The 20,148-nt window shown below is 42.4% G+C and overlaps 1 protein-coding gene across 2 annotated transcripts in view; it reads right to left on the reverse strand.

The window, feature by feature from the left end:
* YWHAE (tyrosine 3-monooxygenase/tryptophan 5-monooxygenase activation protein epsilon) overlaps positions 1-15,478 on the reverse strand; it is a 59,896-nt gene extending 44,418 nt beyond the window's left edge. For both annotated transcript variants that reach the window (XM_059148400.1, XM_059148401.1), the window contains exon 1: positions 15,292-15,478. In XM_059148400.1, the coding sequence (XP_059004383.1) occupies positions 15,292-15,355 (64 nt within the window). In that variant the 5' untranslated portion in view covers positions 15,356-15,478. The remainder of the gene's footprint in view (positions 1-15,291) is intronic.
* Positions 15,479-20,148: the final 4,670 nt, after the last annotated feature.

The raw sequence follows: 20,148 nt of genomic DNA on the forward strand, positions 1-20,148 counted from the left end.
CCCCCTGCTTGTATACTCTCCCCCCCTCCAATAAACAAACTCTTTTAAAAATAAATAAATAAAATAGTAAGAGAACGTCCAAACTTATAAATGAGATTCTACTGGTTACAGTCAAGGAAGCATATTACTACTGCATAATCTAATAAATCCAAACATCTTTTTACAATTGCAGTTTACCAACTACGAAATATATCGCTAAGACCAATTTTCTTCTGAAAGTAAGCACCAGGGGAGCCTGGGTAGCTTAGTGGGTTAAAGCCTCTGCCTCGGGCTCAGGTCAAGATCCCAGGGTTCTGGGATCGAGCCCCACATCGGGAATCTCTGCTGGGGGGCGGAGGGGCTCCTGCTTCCCTTCCTCTCTCTCTGCCTGCCTCTCTGCCTGCTTGTGATCGCTGTCAAATAAATAAAATCTTAAAAAAAAAAAAGAAAGTAAGTGAGCACCATGGTCTTTTCCATTCTCTTTATTCTGACAACTAGCCAAAAAAAACCTAAAACCTAAAACCTTTACAGGCACCTGGTTGGGTCAGCTGGTTCAGCATCCAACTCTTGATTTCGGCTTAGATCGTCTCAGGGTTATGAGATCCAGGCCCAAGTCAGGCTCCCTGCTTAGAAGGGAATCTGCTACCCTCCCTGTCTCCCTCTGCCCCTACCCCAACTTGTGTATTCACTTTTTCTCAAATAATCTAAATAAATAAAAACAAAATATTTTGGGGCAACCGGGTGGCTCAAGCATTAAGCGTCTGCCTTCAGCTCAGGTCATGTTCCCATGGTCCTGGGATTGAGCCCTGCATCGGCTCCCTCTCTCACTCCCCATGCTTGTGTTCCCTCTCTCGCTGTGTCTCTGTCAAATAAATAAATAAAATCTTTTAAAAATATCTTTTTCTTGGGGCGCCTGGGTGGTTCAGTGGCCACTGTCTACGGCTCAGGTCATGATCTCAGAGTCCTGGGATCAAGCCCCACATCGGGCTCTCTGCTCAGCGGGGGGCCTGCTTCTCGCCCCCCCCACCCGCCTCTGCCTACTTGTGTCTCTCTCTGTCAAATAAATAAAATCTTTAAAAAAAATTTTTTTCTTAAAAAAATTCATTTTGAGGGGAATAATTTTATGTGCCACCTTTTCTCCAAAATTTTCAAAATGTATCTGCAGTACCTGTTACATAGCTCCAGAAGTTGTACTACACAGTGACCCTAAAAGTGATTCATCAAAAGAACTGTAGAGGCAACACAGCAATCGCACTACTGGATATTTATCACAAAGATACCAATGTAGTGATCCAAAGGGTCATGTGCACCCCAATGTTTATAGCAGCAATGTCCACAATAGCCAAACTATGGAAAGAGCCTAGATGTCCATCAACAGATGAATGGATGAGGAAGATGTGGTGTGTATGTATATATATACACATATACATATCCTATGGAGTATCATGCAGCGATCAAAAAAATGGAAATCTTGCCAATTACAACAGTGTGGATGGAACTAGAGGGTATTATGCTAAGCAAAATATGTCAATCAAAGATAGACAATTATCACATGATCTCACTGATATATGAGTAATCTGAGAAAAGAGAGGATCAAGGAGAAGAGAAGAAAAAAGGAAGCAAGATATAACCAGAAAGGGAGTCAAAGCATAAGACACTTCATCTCAGGAAACAAACTGAGGGTTTCTGAATGGGAGGGGAGTAGGGAAATAGGGTGGCTGGGTGATAGGCACTGGGGAGGATATGCGCTGTGGTGAGCACTGTCTGTTGTATAAAATTGAAGGATCTCAAGCCTGTACCCCTAAAAGAACAAATTATATATTAATATTAATTAACTGTAGGGGCACCTGGATGGCTTGATCAATTAAGCATCTACCTTCAGCTCAGGTCACCATCTCAGGGTCCTAGGATCCAGTTCTGGATCAGGATCTCTGCTCAGCAGGGAGTCTGCTGCTCCCTCTCACTCTCCCTTTGTGCCCTTTCTCTCTCTCTCAAAAAATTAATAAAATCTTGGGGCGCCTGGGTGGCTCAGTGGGTTAAAGCCTCTGCCTTCGGCTCAGGTCATGATCCCAGGACCCTGGGATCGAGCCCTGCATTGGGCTCTCTGCTCAGCAGGGAGCCTGCTTTCTCCTCTCTCTCTCTGCCTACTTGTGATCTCTGTCTGTCAAATAAATATAAATAAATAAAAATTAATAAAATCTTAAAAAAAAAAAAAAGAACTGCAAACAGGAGCGCCTGGGTGGTTCAGATGGTTAAGTGTCCAACTCATGATTTCAGCTCAGGCTGTGGTCTCACTGGTCATGAGATGGGACTCCATGCTCAGTGGTGAGTCGGCTTGGGATTCTCTCTCTCTCCCTCCCCCTTGGCCCCCCCTCCCTCCCTCTGCCCCATCCCCACTCACATACACTCCTTCTCTTTCTCAAATAAATAAATATTTAGGGGGAAAAAACCCAGGTAGCTGGGACGCTCAGTTAAAAAACTGCCTTCAGGGTGCCTGAGTGGCTCAGTGGGTTAAAGCCTCTGCCTTCAGCTCAGGTCATGATCCCAGAGTCCTGGGATCGAGCCCCGCATCAGGCTCTCTGCTCTGCGGGAAGCCTGCTTCCTCCTCTCTGACTGCCTCTCTGTCTACTTGTGATCTCCGTCTGTCAAATAAATAAATAAAATCTTAAAAAAAAAAAAAAAAAAAAAACCCCAAAAACCAAAAAACTGCCTTCAACTCAGGTCATGAACCGGGAGTCCCAGGATGGAGCCTAGCATCAGGCTCCCTGCTCAGTGGGGAGTCTGCTTCTCCCTCTGACTCTCCCCTTCTCCTGTTCTCTTAATTCTGTCAAATAAATAAAATCTCAAAAAACAAAAGCAAAAGAAACAAAAACCCTGCAAATAGGACAAATTTAATCTATTATCCTGAGAAAGAAAAAAAAGACCTAGAAAACAAAAATAGGTTAAAATCAATTACCAAAAATAAATAAATCAGCCAACACAGAAATAAATTACAAAATAACAAAGAAAAATTACACAATTACAAAAAAGCAAAACCAACCTCAGAAAATATTCATGTACAGTACCTCAATAACCCTGGTATTCCTTAAAACCTTAATGCCTTTTGGGGTATACTGAGGCCTCACCTTCCAGACCTTCCAACCACTACTAGAAAATGATCATTTTTGTAGGTCAAAAATGACTGAAACTGAGGTAACTTCCAGTTATAAAAAAGTCACCATACAGGGCGCCTGGGTGGCTCAGTGGGTTAAGCCGCTGCCTTCAGCTCAGGTCATGATCTCAGGGTCCTGGGATCGAGTCCCGTATCGGGCTCTCTGCTCAGCAGGGAGCCTGCTTCCCTCTCTCTCTCTCTGCCTGCCTCTCCATCTACTTGTGATTTCTCTCTGTCAAATAAATAAATAAAATCTTTAAAAAAAAAAAAAAAGTCACCATACAATATAGGGAATATAGTCAAATATACTGTAATGACTTAGTATGGTTAGAGACAGTTAATTACACATGCTGGGCACTGCACAATGTACAGAATTATTGAATCACTACATTGTACACCTGTACATCATATGTTAACTACATTTCAACTAAAAAAATGATGGAAACTGGCAATTTCATATTGTTTAACTTTATAATTCATTCAACACAAGTAGAAATATAAATGCAAATTTGGAGAACGCAAGTTTTCTATTCAACAAACCAGTAGCTAAATTAGCTGGAGTAGAATCAAAGCTGCGTAGATGTAATCCCAGAGCTGAATTTCGATTTCACAGCTCTCCATCCACTACTCACAAGGCAAAAAAAAAATTTTTTTTTTAACCCGCCTGCAGGGGCACCTGGGTGGCTCAGTGGGTTAAAGCCTCTGCCTTCAGCTCGGGTCATGATCCCAGGGTCCTGGGATCGAGCCCCACATCGGGCTCTCTGGTCAGCATCCTTCCTCTCTCTCTCTCTCTCTGCCTGCCTCTCTGCCTACTTGTAATCTCTGTCAATTAAAATAAATAAAATATTAAAAAAAAAACGCCTGCAAATTCATAAAATAACTTTCAGAAATTTCTTAATATACAGATGGGAAAAACAAGCCCTGAAAGTAACATATCTAAAGGGAGAATAATTGAGATAAAATCTGGACATGAGAGGCACCTGGGTAGCTCAATGGGTTAAGCCTCTGTCTTTGGCCCAGGTCATAATCTCAAGGTCCTGGGATCAAGCCCCACATCAGGCTCCCTCCAGGAAAACTGCTTCCCTCCCCAATACCACCTCTCTGCCTACTTGTGATCTCTGTCAAATTAGTAAATAAAATCTTTAAAAAAAAAAAAAATCTGGACGGGACAGACCTTCCCTAAAATTTAATTACTTCTGGTCCAGTGTTTGTTCTACCATCTCTTTTTGGCTGTTCACTGGAAAATATACTCAACCTACATACCCTTCTGTATCCTTCATATGAAAGAAAATTTACAAAGAGACATGAAATCGAAAGACCATTTGGGGCAACTTTTAAGTTATAAAATTAAAATCTAGAGGCACCTGGGTGGCTCAATCATTAAGCAGATGCCTTTGGCTCAGGTCATTCCAGGGTCCTGGATCAAGCTCGGAATTGGGCTCCCCACACTGCAGGAACCCTGCGTCCCCCTCTCCCACTCCCCCGCTTGTATTCTGTCTCTCAGTCTATCTCTAACAAATAAATAAATAAAATCTTTTTAAAAATTAAGTTAAATAATTAAATCAAATTAAAATCTAAGTAACAGAAATAGAGCTTCAAAAGCAGTTTAGACTAATGTTTACACAAGTATGGAAGTCTTATCAGCCTGGGAGTAAAAGAGATGCATCCCAGTGATGTTACCTGTTACATGTCACCTTTCCTAAAATTCTTAATCCTTACCTGTAAAATGGGTGTTATTTACTATGCAGGGTTTTGTTTTTTGTTTTTCTTGAGGATTCAGAGAAATAATAAGCACCTGGCATATAGTTGTTAGCAGTAATTATAAAGTTTTATAATCATAAAGTCCATGAAAAAACATTTTTTAACTTTTTTTTAAGATTTTATTTATTTATTTGACAGAGATCACAAGTAGGCAGAAAGGCAGACAGAAAGAGGGAGGAAGCAGGCTCCCTGCTGAGCAGAGAGCCTGATATGGGGCTCGATCCCAGGACCCTGAGATCATGACCTGAGCCAAAGGCAGAGGCTTTAACCCACTGAGCCACCCAGGCACCCCAGGCCATGAAAAATTTTTAAAACCTTTTCAATTTGTTAGTACCACTTGACAAGAGTACTCTATTTATTTAAAGAAAAAAAAAAAAAAAAAAAGGGCACATTTAAGGGACACCTGCGTGCCTCAAACGCATCCAACTCCTTTTTTTCCCCAAAGATTTATTTGACACAAAGAGATCACAAGTAGGCAGAGCAGGCAGAGCAGAGAGCTGATGCGGGGCTCAATCCCAGGACCTTGAGATTCTGAACTAGAGGCAGAGGCTTAACCCACTTAGCCACCCAGGTGCTCCTAACTCTTCTTTTTTTAAAGATTTTATTGGACATAGAGAAAGAGAGACAGATACAGCTGGAGAGGGAATACAAATAGAGGGAGTGGGAGAGGAGAGGCAGGCTTCCCACCAAGTGGGGAGCCTCATGTGGGGCTCAATCCCATGACCTGAGCCTAAGGCAGACACATAACAACTGAGCCACCCAGACACCCCTAAACATCCAACTCTTGATCTCTGCTCAGGTCTTGAGTTCAAGCCCCATGCTAGGCGTGGAGCCTATGAAAGGAAGAGAAGAGAGAAGAGAAGGAAAGAAAAAGAGAGAAAGAGAAAGAAAAAACAAGCACACTTGTAAGTTTTCTACAGTCTTTGATATGGGACAGTGAGCTGCATTAGGTATATATAGTGCATTATGTTCAATACCACTGTTGTTAATAATTCACTCTATTACACATACTAACAGAAGAATAATTCTAAAAGTATTTAAACATTCACTACAATGTAAGCTCCTTTAAGAGACCCTTTGTTTAATTTAATTTAAATGATGAATCCCAAGTGTCTGGAACAGTGCCTGGTACATAGTTGGATCTCAATATGTACTTGTCAAATGCCTTTGGAACTTACTTTTAATACTCTGAATACTAAAACTTTTCAAAACACAATAATCTCGACATTCAAGCACAAACTATTTTTTTCTTCTGGTACCACCCTAAACAGAACTACCTCTCACTGTAAAATTAACTCCTATCTTCCCTAGAAACAGGAAAAAAATTTGTTTAAGCCTTCTAAAGAACTTCCAATTATCCTGTTAGGTAAAAAACAAGACAACCTTCTACCCAGATTCTATAATTCTGACTGCAAAAATGTACCTCTCCCATCAGTCTCAATATTGGGGGAGGTGCGGAATTCCCTCTTACTCCATCAAAACAGGAGATTTCTCCTTTTAGAGTTTAAGACTATATTCCCTCATGCAGTCGACATGTTTAGCTGTGATAGAACAAAAAAGATGAGGTGTGGGGCACCTGGGTGGCTCAGTGGGTTGAGCCTCTGCCTTGGGCTCGGGTCAGGGTCACAGGGTCATGATCTCGGGATCAAGCCCCGCATGCATCAGCAGGCTCTCTGCTCAGCAGGGAGCCTGCTTCCTCCATCTCTCAGCCTGCCTCTCTGCCTACTTGTGATCTCTGCCTGTCAAATAAATAAAATCTTAAAAGTAAAAAAAAAAAAAAAAAAAAAAAATTAAAGATGAGGTGCAAAGAGAATAGAGGTAGAAAGTAAAAGATTGGCAGGTAAGTTATTGGCCCCCTAAGACACTGATATATTGGGGGAAAAGGAAAAGGAGCTCAAAGTCTAAATTTCTTCTCATAATTTCTATAGAATTAGAAGACACAAAAAAGAAACATTAACATTTTGTTTTGGAATATATGGGGAGAGGGGAATGAACAGAAATAACCCTTGTACTGATACACTTTAAGAGGGAAGTTATACTATTTATTCAGATTTATAACCAATTTGCCTTTTCCTAAGTCTCTGAACAGACAAAAAGAACCTCGTCAAAATTTCAACAGTTTTAAAATTGTGAGGAAGTCGTCTATACTGCACAGAAAGAAATTTCATTAATGAATTCCTTTTGGAAAATCTAAAAATAGTATCATAACTGTCAGGGATATTTTCTTGTCAAAGAGCACAAGATGTTTTGAAATTTTCATGGTAGTACTTTCATAAAGTTTTACTATGTAACATAAAATTTAACCTATTAACAACAACCAAATCAATTAAGGGGTGCCTGGGGGGCTGTAAGTTAAGCATCTGACTTCAGCTCAGATCATGATCTCAGGATCCAGCTACTTGCTCAGTGGGGAGTCTCCCAGGCCCTCTGCCCTTCCCCTCCCTCTTGAATAATTTTTTTTTAAATCAACTAATGAAAGAATCAATTAATCACACAAACTTAAGCAGAACACATTTCTACAAAACAAAGGTGTTCACAATAACTTTTCCAAAGACCTCAAATGACTAACCACCAAGGATTAAGTAGTATTAACTGGTAACATTTTATTAATCAGAACCCACTCACTACCCAAGGCTTACCATACATCTTTAGAATCACAATTCACAAAATTGGTTCTAGGTTCCTAGTCCGTAATCTGAGACCGCTAACAAAAATATTTTAACCCTGAATTACTTTATATTTTTATTCTATGGAACCTTTCATTCCAAATCCACATATAACAAGTGTTGTATCTGCCAGGGACACAGGAATATTCTCCTGAGTATTAACCTGAAATTAGTATCAAAAATACTACATAGCAGCTCAACAAGGCCAAATTATAGATTATCTTGCTTCGATTTAAATTTAGCCACATTCACTTTCAGGATATGCAAATTTTCACATATGAATTACAATTAAAGATTTTATTTTGAGAACTAACTTTTCTTTATGCAAATATAACTTGGGTACTAAAATGACCAGAGAATGCTTGCTAGGAATAACTCAAAAAACGTAGGTCAGGGACGCCTGGGTGGCTCAGTTGGTTGGACGACTGCCTTCGGCTCAGGTCATGATCCTGGAGTCCCAGGATCGAGTCCCGCATCGGACTCCCAGCTCCATGGGGAGTCTGCTTCTCTCTCTGACCTTCTCCTCGTTCATGCTCTCTCTCACTGTCTCTCTCTCAAAATAAATAAATAAAAAAAAATCTTTAAAAAAAAAAAAAAAAAAAAAAAAAAAAAAAAAAAAAAAAACGTAGGTCATCAGGCACCTGGGTGGCTCAGTGGGTTAAGCCTCTACCTTTGGCTTGGGTCATGGCCTCAGGATCCTGGGAGGGGAGCCCCACACAGGGCTCTCTGCTCAGCAGGGAGCCTCTTCCCCCCCACCCCGCCTGTCTCTCTGCCTACTTGTGATCTCTCTTTCTCTCACTCTGTCAAATAAATAAATAGAATCTTACAAAAAGGGGGGGTAGGTCATCTTCTAATACAACCATAGTGTATCAGTAGCAAAAACATACACTTCCGTCTTTCACACTGGAAAGAAGGAGTTTTTCACAATAAGTAATATTACCAGGCAAGTATTATACTCTGCCCTTTACTAAACCCTTTAATTTCATTACAACCCTGTAAATCAGCAGGCAACACAAGTTTTATCGCCGCTTTATAAGATAGAGAATCCAGACAAGTCCAAGGCCTCTGCACTACTGCATCTGCCAAAGTATGAAATAGCCATAACCCTAAGTATAAAGTGTCTCCTTCAAATTTTATATATAAAAAAATATTTCTTATCACTTTAGCTGGATAAAATCCTAACCTGATCACAAACCTACCAATGACAGATCTGCCCAACTACTAAGCTAGATCACTAGAAGAGGGGCAATAAATTCAAGATTGAATTTCAAACAAGATAAACCAGGATCATGGCCATATTTCTAAAACAGAATTCGGTGTTCTAAACAAAACAGTTCTAACACGGTATGGGTGAGACTATAAACACGTATCTGGGATAAAGTTCTGAGCTTAGGGACAAACACTGCTTCTAAGTATTTTTAAACACTGATCTAGCTCAAGGTAGACATACATAAAACCAACATACTTGGCCTGGACACTATCAGTCAAGCTGACTAGTTGGTATGCCAGCAAGCTCTATTTTCAGCAACTATCCTTGACTTTTCAAGTTCCCCAATGGGGGAGAGGGGAGGAGGAAATCTTTTACTTTGCCTTTGATTTCTCTTATGTTCTGCCAAACGCGAACTTCATTTCAGAAAGGGAACTTGAATCTAAGATACTTCTGCGGTAGAGGGGATGGACAAAGCTTAAGAACTTTTGTTATCAATCTAGGGGCGCCTGGGTGGCTCAGTCATTAAGCATCTGCCTTCGGTTCAGATCACTATCCTAGGGTCTTTCCTGAGACTGAGCCCCCCGTATGAGGCTCCCTGCTCGGCAAGAGGCCTGCCTCTCCCTCTCCCACTCCCCCTGCTTGTATTTCCTCTCCTCTCTCTCTCTCAAATAAATAATTATCTTTTAATTAAAAAAAAAAAAAAAACTTTTGTATGAACCCAAATGAGATGAGTAGAACAAATGGTTCTAAGTATGATAACCATAAGGCAAGTTTGCAGCTAAGGACAATTCTAGTTTACACTTGCTATCCCAGCACTATTATGAACTGGTACCCCTTCGTTTCAAGGCATCCTGATTCGAATGATAAATCTTGATGACCCTTTAATTATTATGGCAGTTATTACGACCCAGTTATTATGATGTAACCTCATTAACATGTTTTAGTTTTTATTTAGTTAATGAGCTCAAACCATACAATTATGTTGGCAAACCAATTTGTCAACTAGAGTATATCAGTATTTAACTGTACCAAATTGTTACTTGACCATTTCAGAAACAGACAAAACTTTTTGTTGCTGTTCCTCACTACCCCTTAACAGATTCTGTTTGACAGCTATCTAGGCTAATATTTGGAATCTCTGCAAATTATTTGCCAACATTTCCCCCTCCTGAAAGTGTTATGACTGTACCATTAACTAAAAGGCTGCATCCATCAAGACAACGGTGGGGGGAAGGGATTGCTTTTAAAAAAGCAATTTGCAGGAATGCACGCATTAGCCATACCCCAGCACAGATACCATGACAAACCAAGAAAACAGTATGCAAACACACATTTTTAGATTACCTAAAATCCCTCATTCTAACTTCATTCACTGTGCCTTAAGATGGGATTTTTTTTTTAAAGCTTATTATTTTTTTAGTAATGGCTACACTCATCCTGGGGCTGGAACTCAGGACCCAAAGATCAAGAGTCACATGCTCTTCTCAGCTAGCCAGGTGCCCCAAGGTGGGATTGTTCTGGAAGTACAAGGTTTCTTCAGAAAAGCATGAAAATATTTTATCTACTATTTATGATGGCTACCAGTCATAAACACCAAGACACATTATTTGAAGTAACTGCTAAAGAAATAGGCACACTCCGAAGGTACTACCTTATTTAGTTACACATAGGTCTTTTGTCAGTGGCTTAGGAAAATAAGAGTACTCGGCTAAAGGTCAGCAGACAAGTTCTAGCTTTGCCATTTACTAGCCACTAGCCTACCAGTCATGTGGCAGAGGGAAAAAAAAAAAATCACATCTCAAATTCACGTTTCTGAACCATTAAATGGAAGTAACATTATCTAGTTCATTGATACCTTAAATAGGTAAAAATGTCTGTGAAAGTGGTTCATGAGTGAAGTTCTATATAAATGCGGCATTAAACAGTTTAAAAATTTAAACTTTACCCTACTCCTGTCATTACTGCTTAAATACACAAAGGTAAAGTAAAAAGAAAACCTACTGCAAAATCAGCCTACAGGCCTTTTTTTTTTTAAGATTTTATTTATTTTTTTGACAGAGAGAGAGATGACAAGCAGGCAGAGAGAGAGGAGGAAGCAGGCTCCCTGCTGAGCAGAGAGCCCGATGCGGGGCGGGGCTCGATCCTAGGACCCTGAGATCATGACCTGAGCTGAAGGCAGCGGCTTAACCCACTGAGCCACCCAGGCGCCCCATACAGGCCTTTTTTAAAATCATGCTTTCAACTTCTTAAAGTCTTGGTAACTCATTTGTGAAATTCAGTACATTAAGTTACCAGACTGAAAATTCACTTGCTATACCAGGTGAAAGTCAGGAAATTTTTCCAATATTTCATATTCCCTTGACCGAGCTATTAGACAATTATGATAAGCCTGCTTGTTTGTATAAACTTTCAGTGTGTTTTCTTATACTTATTGAATCCAAACTTTGCTCAGACTCTGTGTTCTACCTCATATAATTCAAGTTGAGACCTTTTCATATAAAGGTGAAAAGGATGCCTAGGTATGTGCACAGTAGTTTAGAATTTACTCCCGGGGCGCCTGTGTGGCTCAGTTGGTTGAGCAGCTGCCTTCAGCTCAGGTTATGGTCCTGGACTTCCAGGACCGAGTCCCACATCAGGGTCCCAGTTCCTTGGGGAGTCTGCTTCTCCCTCTGACCTTCTCCTTTCTCATGCTCTCTCTCACTCATTCTCCCTCAAGTAAATAAATAAAATCTTAAAAAAAAAAAATAAAAAAGAATTTACTCCCATCATCTCAGATTACAATTTCATTATATTCCATAGTTTGGGAAGCCAACAAGATGAACTGAAATTTGCTCATTACACACAATATTATATGAAAGTCTAAAGTAGGGGTGCCCAGCTGGCTCAGGTGGTGGACCATGTGACTCTCGATCTTGGGGTGAGTTCAAGCTCCACATGTGATGTAGTTTACTTAAAAATTTGTTGACGTGCTTAAAAAAAAACCTCTAAACACAACAGAGCATTTGCTTTAATGAGCAGAGTATCCAATTTAGCTTATGTTTAGGCAGGAGAAAAAATATATTCAATAAAGTTAACTCCATTAACTGAAAAAGCAGTAATAAAAATTACTGACCTAAGTAAAGAATTGACAGCAACCTGTTTCAAACTCATTACTAAAGTTAATTTGCTGGAGTGCCTTGGGTGGTTCAATTGCGGTTAAGCGTAGGGATCTTGGTTTCGGCTCAGGGTTGTGAGATCAAGCCCTGCACCAGGCTTCTAGATGGCTGTGGAGCCTGCTTAGGAGTCTCTCTTCCCCCCTCTCTGTACCCCTCCCCCTGATCACATCTTGCTCTCGCTCCCTCCCTCTCTAAAACAAATAAATCTATAAAGTTAATTTACTATTTACCCATTTTTCCCATAACATGTGTTCAGGAGTTATTTTAAAACATTTCCCCACCTTTCACTGACTACCAAAATAAGCTAGAGATAAGGTTCTGGTGTTTTAAAAAGGACAGCTCTCAAGTAAGTAGACTCAAAATAAATGCCTTCCTAGTATTGATGCATTCAGAGAGAAAATGAATGATCAACAGCAACCATCAAAACTTTACTCTTGCCCCACATGGAGCAATCATCACAGGGAAAAGGTAAGGAAAGGACAAAGCCAGCAACTACCTCACAAACCCAGAAGTACTTTATGCTGACCCCCTCTAATTTGAAAAACGTGAAATCTTCTCTTTTCTTTACCAATTGGGTTTATATATATATATAAAGGGTAAGACTTGGTTAAGGAATGCTAAAAGGTAATAGATTTGACTCATACAGCTACAAATGTTGTAAAAACTATCCCTTAGACTTCAGACTTATTAAGTGATGAGAAGCTAGATTTAATCTTCAAGGTGAAGAGTCCTAGCCTATCTGGAACCCACCAGCATCCTTTTCCTGAACAAAGCTTAGCTCTTCCTCTAGTACCATTAAATGATCCATATAAATTGATTCCAATTCCCCAGGACATAACTAATGTTACAAGTAAGTATTAAGTTCAACAGAGTATGCAAAATAAAAGATACTGCAGAAAACAAGAAAAGCTGATATTTACATCCAAGTACCCAAAACCAAATCATTCAAACTCACTTTTCCTATCTTCCACTCCCACACCACATACTGTCCGGTGACTAAAACTATGGGAAATTTTAGTCACCACAAACAAAACTGAACTGTTGTACCCAATGAAAGAATGGACACAGGTAGAGGCTGATTCCTGATGACTGCCTTTCTTTTCTTCCCTTCCAAAAAATTCCTATCTTGTGCCCAACAGACAGTGGAGTGCCTCCTCACCGGATAGATCCTATTTCCCTCCCACTTTCTATCCTGAAGAAGATACAATTAACGATGTGGCTCTCTCTAGATAGTGCTACGCTGAATAACTAGTAAGGGTTTCATTAAAATTCCTCAACACCCAAACCCAAAATATTACTACTAAACCGTCATTCACTTGGAAGCTACAACCATGAGCTTCCAATTCAGTTTTTAAAACAAATTTAAAAAAGAAGAAGAAACAAACAACAACAACAAAAACCCTTCCTCCACATCCTTTTTGGTTATCATAGCAAGTTGACTCAAAACCTAAATTCTCACAGACCAGAAAGCATTCAAATATAATTTCAGGTTTCCTCCCAAGGAGACTAACAGATTAAGAGAGGAACCCACTGGGGGCATAAGGGGGAAAAAGAAAGAACTTTCACAACCAGCACACCTACATTGTTTCACTTTTAAACACTGAAATAAAGACAAATCCGACCTTGAGCTGTACTTCCCCATCTTATTTTCCTCCCCCTCCCAAGAATCTTGTTCAATAATACAAAGACATTTAAGGATTTAAAAAACAAATTTTAGTGCACTACACCTTTCTTCAATTTGAGTTCCTGGCCTAATTTTCAAATTCCTGAATCCTAATGTCTTGATACCCTGGGACTACCCCTGTGGCTGTACACATGACCAACCAGGCATTCAAGGAAAGCAAAGGCCCTACAAAACATTTTGAAAAGTAAGTGGCTTCAGTAATTACGAAAAAATCTGAACATCGATGGCACTGGATTCCAACCTTGTCTCACCCTGGAGAGCCTCTGAAGCACAGAAGCCACATTTAAGAATTTTTGTTTTTACAATACTACAGTTTAACAGATATGGGGGTAATTCAAGTACCTAGATCCAAACTAAAGGTAGTGGTGAGGGGGGGTTAATTTTAAAAAGCAGCCTGAGAATCACTAAAACGGACACAATGGACATTTGGATCAAGTTCTGAAAAAATGACTAAAGAACCTAGAGGAGCAAAGAAGCAATGAACAAAGAACTGTTCAAAACTGTACACAGAGCCATTTATTTAAAAGAGAAAAAAAGAAAATAAGATCTGCCGGGATGCCCTATGTTCAAAATCCAAAAACCCAAGCGTCGGGTGAGAGCCTGGGATAGGTTAAGATCCCCAACGAAGTACAACAAACACGCATTCCAATCCCGGGGAGTGACCAAGATACAATTACTAAACCTTATTTGAAATAACTTTATTTTCCCACAGGTCTTTCCATTTATCATGATGGTTCGTGTAAATAGGAAAATCAACATTTTTACACACTGTTAAACTGAGACACGGGCATTTGTGGGATTCAGAGTCATGGTCTCCTTGTTCCCTGTTCAAAGCTCTATCCGCCAGAACCTCCAGCTAACGGTGCCAGAAAATGATTACAAGAACTTCAAGCTCTCCAGGATAAGGCCAGGAAAGGGACCGTGAGGTTTTTCTAGACCTCCCCAGAAGGCGGCGAGTTAGAACGGAAAGCCTAAAAAACCCTCAACACAAGGTGTGTCGGCCTACAGAAAGGAAATCCGATCGCAGCATCTCAGCGGGCCTCTGCTCAAGGATGAACTGCAGTGATTCCCACTCTGTCTTTCCCCAACCCTCACCCAAGACTGCCCTCCACCACAAACCCAAAGCAGCCCTCCGCTCGCAAGGATTCTCCTTTGTGAGACTCCACAGCCGCCGCCCCACACTGGGCCTCCGGGGACAAGCCACCGCCCCCACCCGCCATATTTCTGTGAAAGGCGCCCGTGCTGCAGCTCCTGGTGCTACTCTCCCTAATGTGGCGGGTGTTTCTTCCCCCCATCACCCCACCCAATTGTTCTCCACATTCGAAGATGGCCCAGATACTCCCTTGGGGCTCGCTAGCCCGGAGATAGCACTCGCCATCTCCTCCCCCTCCTCCGCCCCAGGACTCGCCCTCCCCCCAGCCGCCATTTTACAACCAACTCCTCCACCCTTTCCCCTCGGCCTCCTGGCCCGCGAGCGTGTGTAGCAGAAGACGCCAAAGGGGTCAAATTCCCGGGTCTGGGGCCTCCCGCCGCTCCAGGAGCCCACAAGTCATTTCCCACTTTCCGAATCCACGTCCCCGACCAAGCTCGGAGACGATGCCGCCATTTTGTCTCCTGCTCCCGGCCTCTGTGGGCGGCGGCAGAGGGTCCGAGAATTCCAGCCCCCTATTGCCCCCCCAACTCACCGTCGTATCGCTCAGCCTGCTCGGCCAGCTTCGCCTGGTACACCAGATCCTCCCGATCATCCATAGCGGCAGCGGCTCCGGCAGGGTCTGCGCGACGGATGGAAGCGGATAGCGTCTCCGACTCTCTCAGCCTCTCGCTCCGTGTCCGGGCAGCAAAAATGGCGGCGCCTCAATCCGGGACTTCCGCCTGCGCACGCGGACAACTGCTCAGCTCTATGGCAACCGCTCCCTGGCAACTGGCGCGGGGGGCGGGTCCGGGAGCTCAGAGCCCGAAGAGGTTGGGACCCGCTAGCCGTCCCTCCTCCGTGGACTCTGAGGGCGTTGGAGGGCTGAGGCGGGAACGGCGACGGCTGGGAGGGAGAGCAGCCCCGAGACAGAGTGGGGGTGGGGGGAGCTGCCTGGACCAATTCTGAAAAGAGTGAGCGAGGGATCCTGAGCTGTGCGGAGGGCCCACGCCTAGACCTGAGGGCAGAGAAAGCTCTAACGGTTTTTGTAATGGCAGGCCTTCCTCACTGAAACCAACTTCTCTACCTTACCCGTTTTCTCAGCCAAGCCCAGTCCTGGGCCTTTTTCACACCCTTTTGACACGGGGTAAAGAGTGGGGGTCTGCTATAAATGGTAAGGGAAAGGGCCTCGCAGTTTTCGCACCTCAACTCACATTAAGATTTTGCAGTCTGTCTTCTCCCTTTTAGCCTTCCTTTTCACCCTAGGTCCGCCATGGATAGGAACAAGGAAGTTAGAGAAGTGTAGTCTGGACTGCAAGTTGTTAAAGAGTTGCAAGTTCAATCGAGATTGGAGAGGCAGAAGTGGGAAAGAACCCGGCCTGTTTTGCTTCCCAGTGGATCCCCAGCACCTTGTACTCAATAAAGTATTGGTTGCAAGGCTGGAGCTGAGGTTAAAATACAAACCATGTGCAATGGATGTGGAATAAAAACGAGGTTGGGGGCTTCTGGTTGGCTTAGTCTTTAGAGCACGCAACTCTCAATCCCGAGTCCTGAGTTCAAGTCCCACATTGGGCGTGGAATCTATTTTTTAAAAAACACCACCACCACCAGGGGGAAAAAAAAAAAACAGGTTGGAACCAAATTATGAAGAGCCTTAGATGCACCATATTCCGTGGGCACAAGGGAGTTATGTTTCTATGATTTTGCATGGAGGTTGCCATCATAGATAGACTGAAAAGATCAATAAAGATTGCACAGCAGGCCTTGCAGAGCTGCTGCCCCAGAGCCATCTGTGCCGCCCAGCAAAGGATAATGACACCGTGCCCTCTGTCAAGGCTCTAGATGGGGAGCCCTTGGGCCCTCCTCCTTCAAATTGTTTGCAAAGTTCCAAAGACAGCAGAAAACTTTCGTGCTCTGAGCACTGGGGAGAAAGGATTTGGTTATGAAGATTTCTGCTTTCACGGGATTGTATGCGTCAATGTGATGATTTCACACACCATCAATGGCAATGGTGGCAAGGCCATCTATGGGTAAAAATTTGATGGTGAAAATTTGATCCTGAAGCATATGGATTCTAGCATCTGTGTGTGGCAAATGCAGGACCCAACACAAATTTTTTCATCTGCACTGCCAAGATTGAGAGATTGGATGGATGGCAAGCATGTGCTCTTTGGCAAGGTTATTGTGGAAGCCATGGAGAGCCTTGGGTACTGAAAAGGCAAGATCAGCAAGATGATCACCATTGCTGACTGTGGACAAATCTAACAAATTTGACTTGTGTTTTGACTACCACAACATTCCTTCTGTAGCTCAGGAGAGCACCTCTTCCACACCCATCTGGTTGAAATATCCTATCTTTGTACTCTCATTGCAGTTCTATAGATTACATATTTTTTTTACTCCCCTCCAAGTCTAGCTGGATTGCAGAGCTACGTTTATGATTATAAAATAAAAACTATACGAAAAAGATCACACAGTCATGATTAAAGAAGAGATTAAATTATCAGGCTATAATGCAGGTAAAAGGTAATACATGGTTGTGGTGAAAATGGGAAGGAAAGGACAAATAGGAATAGTATTGCAGAGAAAAGCTGCAATAGTTTGTAGCTGGGGGCACCTGGCTGGCTCAGTTGGTAGAGCAAGCAGCTCTTGATCTCAGGGTTGTGAGTTTGAGTCCCATTCTGGGTGTAGAGATTACTTAAAAATTAACATCTTAAAAAAAAAAATACTTGGGACGCCTCGGTGGCTCAGTTGGTTAAGCATCTGCCTTCAACTCAGGTCATGATCCCAGGGTCCTTGGATTGAGCCCCGCATTGGGCTCCTTGCTCAGCAGGGAGCCTGCTTCTCCCTCTGGCTGTGGTTCCCCCTGCTTGTGCTTGCTCGCTCTCTTTCTCTCTCTCTCTTGCTTGCTCTGTGTCAATAAATCTTAAAAAAATCATGAAACATAGTAAATAAGATTTGGAGGAAAAGAGCTTATAGCTGATGAGATATGTAGATTTTGTGAGGCGGAACAAAAATTAAAATTGACTTTCCATCTTCCCACCTTGAGTTCCTGGGATAATGAGTGGTAGTACCATTAACAAAAAAACAAGATTGGTGGGGAAAGTTACTGATGGATGCCACAGAAAGATATGAGTTCCTTTTAGCATGTTTTAGTTCTAAGGTTCTCACAGATCACCCACAGATCATAGAAACTTGGAATTAGGCGACTGGCATTCCAAACTGAAAGGAGGCTGCCATGGAAGCAGCTGGAGAATGTGTGCAGGTAGAAGACCAAACAGACCTTGAAGAATACCTACTTTTGGGCGCCTAGGTGGCTCAGTGGGTTAAAGCCTCTGCCTTCAGCTCAGGTCATGATCTCAGGGTCCGGGGATTAAGCCCCACATCAGGCTCTCTGCTCAGCGGGGAGCCTGCTTCCTCCTCTCTCTCTGCCTGCCTCTCTGCCTACTTGTGATCTCTGTCAAATAAATAAATAAAATCTTTACAAAAAAAAAAAAAGAATACCTACTTTTGAGATCCCAGGATGCTGGGATCATAACCTGAGCTGAAATCAAGAGTGGGACACTTAACCAACTAAGCCACCCAAGCATTTGGAAGATGTAATTTTTAACCCTACCCACACTACTCCTGATCTCTAGGGAGGGGAGAGGCTGGAAAGGGAGTTAATCACCAGTGGCCAATGATTTAATCATGCCTAAATAATGGAAATGCCATAAAAAAGTCTTTTTTTTTTTTCTTTTTCAAGATTTAAAGGAGGAGCCTGACATGGGGCTCGATCCCAAAATCTCAGAATCATGACCTCAGCCAAAGGCAGACATTTAACCCACCTGGCACCAGCCAGGAGCACCTCCCCACTTCTTTTTTTTTTTTCTTTTGAGGAGAGAGCAAGGGGAGGGTCAGAGGAAAGGATGAGAATCTTAAGGAGGCTCCATGCCCATTGTGACCTGAGCCAAATCATGAGTTCATGACCTGAACCAAAGTCAAGAGTTGGATTCTCAACTGACTGAGGCGCATCCCCAAACAATGGGGCTTAGAGAGATTCCACGTTGGTGACTATATCCACATGCCAGGAGGTAGGTGGCATACCCTAAACCACAGAGGCTCAGACACTCCTGTGCTTGGGACCCTTCCAAAATTTACTTTATGTGCTTCTTCATCTGGTTGTTTGTATTCTTTATAATAAACCAGTAAAAAAAGTAAAGCATTTCCCTGAATTCTGCAAACTACCAGAGCAAACTATTAAACCTGAAAAATCATGATAATTCACAATTTGTAGCCAAGTTGGAAAGAAGTGTAGATAACCTGGAGACCCACTATTTGCAATTGGCTTCTGAAGTGTGGAAAAGTCTTGGGGAACTAAGACCTTAACTTCAGTCTCATGGGTCTGTACTAACTCTGGGTAGTACCAGAATTGAATTACACTGCAGGATATCCAGTTGGCATCCATAGATAACTGGAAAATTGGTGTGGGAACCCCATGCATTTGGTATCAGAAGTGCTGTGTGTAGCACAGCACTGGCTCTGTGGGTTAAAGCCTCTGCGTTCAGCTCAGGACATGATCTCAGGGTCCTAGGATCAAACCTCACATAAGGCTCTCTGCTCAGCCAGGAGCCTACTTCCCCCTCTTTCTCTCTGCCTGACTCTCTGCCTACTTGTGACCTCTGTCTGTCAAATAAATAAAATCTTAAGGAGGTGCTGTGTGTAAAAATAGATCATAACTCAAGCAAACAATCAAAACTCACTCAAGAAATAGAAAATCCGGGGACACCTGGGTGGCTCAATAAATTAAGCATCTGCCTTTGGGGTGCCTGGGTGGCTCAGTTGGTTGGGCAACTGCCTTCGGCTCTGGTCATGATCCTAGAATCCCAAGGATCAATTCCCGCATTGGGCTCCTAGCTCTGTGGGGAGTCTGCTTCTCCCTCTGACCTTCTCCTCTCTCATGCTCTCTCTCACTGTCTCTCTCTCAAATAAATAAATAAAGTCCTTAAAAAAAAAAAAAAAAGGCATCTGTCTTTGGCTCAGGTCATGATCCCAGAGTCTGGGATAGAGCCCAGTGTTAGGCTCCCTGCTTACCAGGGAGTCAGCTTCTCCCTCTCCCCTGCTTGTGCTAACTCATGCTCTCTATTGCTATCTTCGTCTCTCTCAAATAAATAAGTAAAAATTTTCAAAAAAATTAAAATAGAGCACCTGGGTGTGTCAGTCATTAAGGGTCTACCTTCAGCTCAGGTCCATGGTCCTGGGATAGAGTCCTACATCAGGCTCCCTGCTCAGTGGGGAGCCTGCTTTTTTTCCCCTCTCCCACTTCCCCTGCTTGTGTTCCCTCTTTGGCTGTTTTTCTCTGTCAAATAAATAAATAAAATCTTTTTAAAAATTAAAATAAAAGAAATTTTTAAAAAAAGAAGAATTAATACCC

This window comes from Mustela lutreola, chromosome 15, assembly GCF_030435805.1.
Source record: "Mustela lutreola isolate mMusLut2 chromosome 15, mMusLut2.pri, whole genome shotgun sequence".
Taxonomy (NCBI): Eukaryota; Metazoa; Chordata; class Mammalia; order Carnivora; family Mustelidae; genus Mustela; species Mustela lutreola.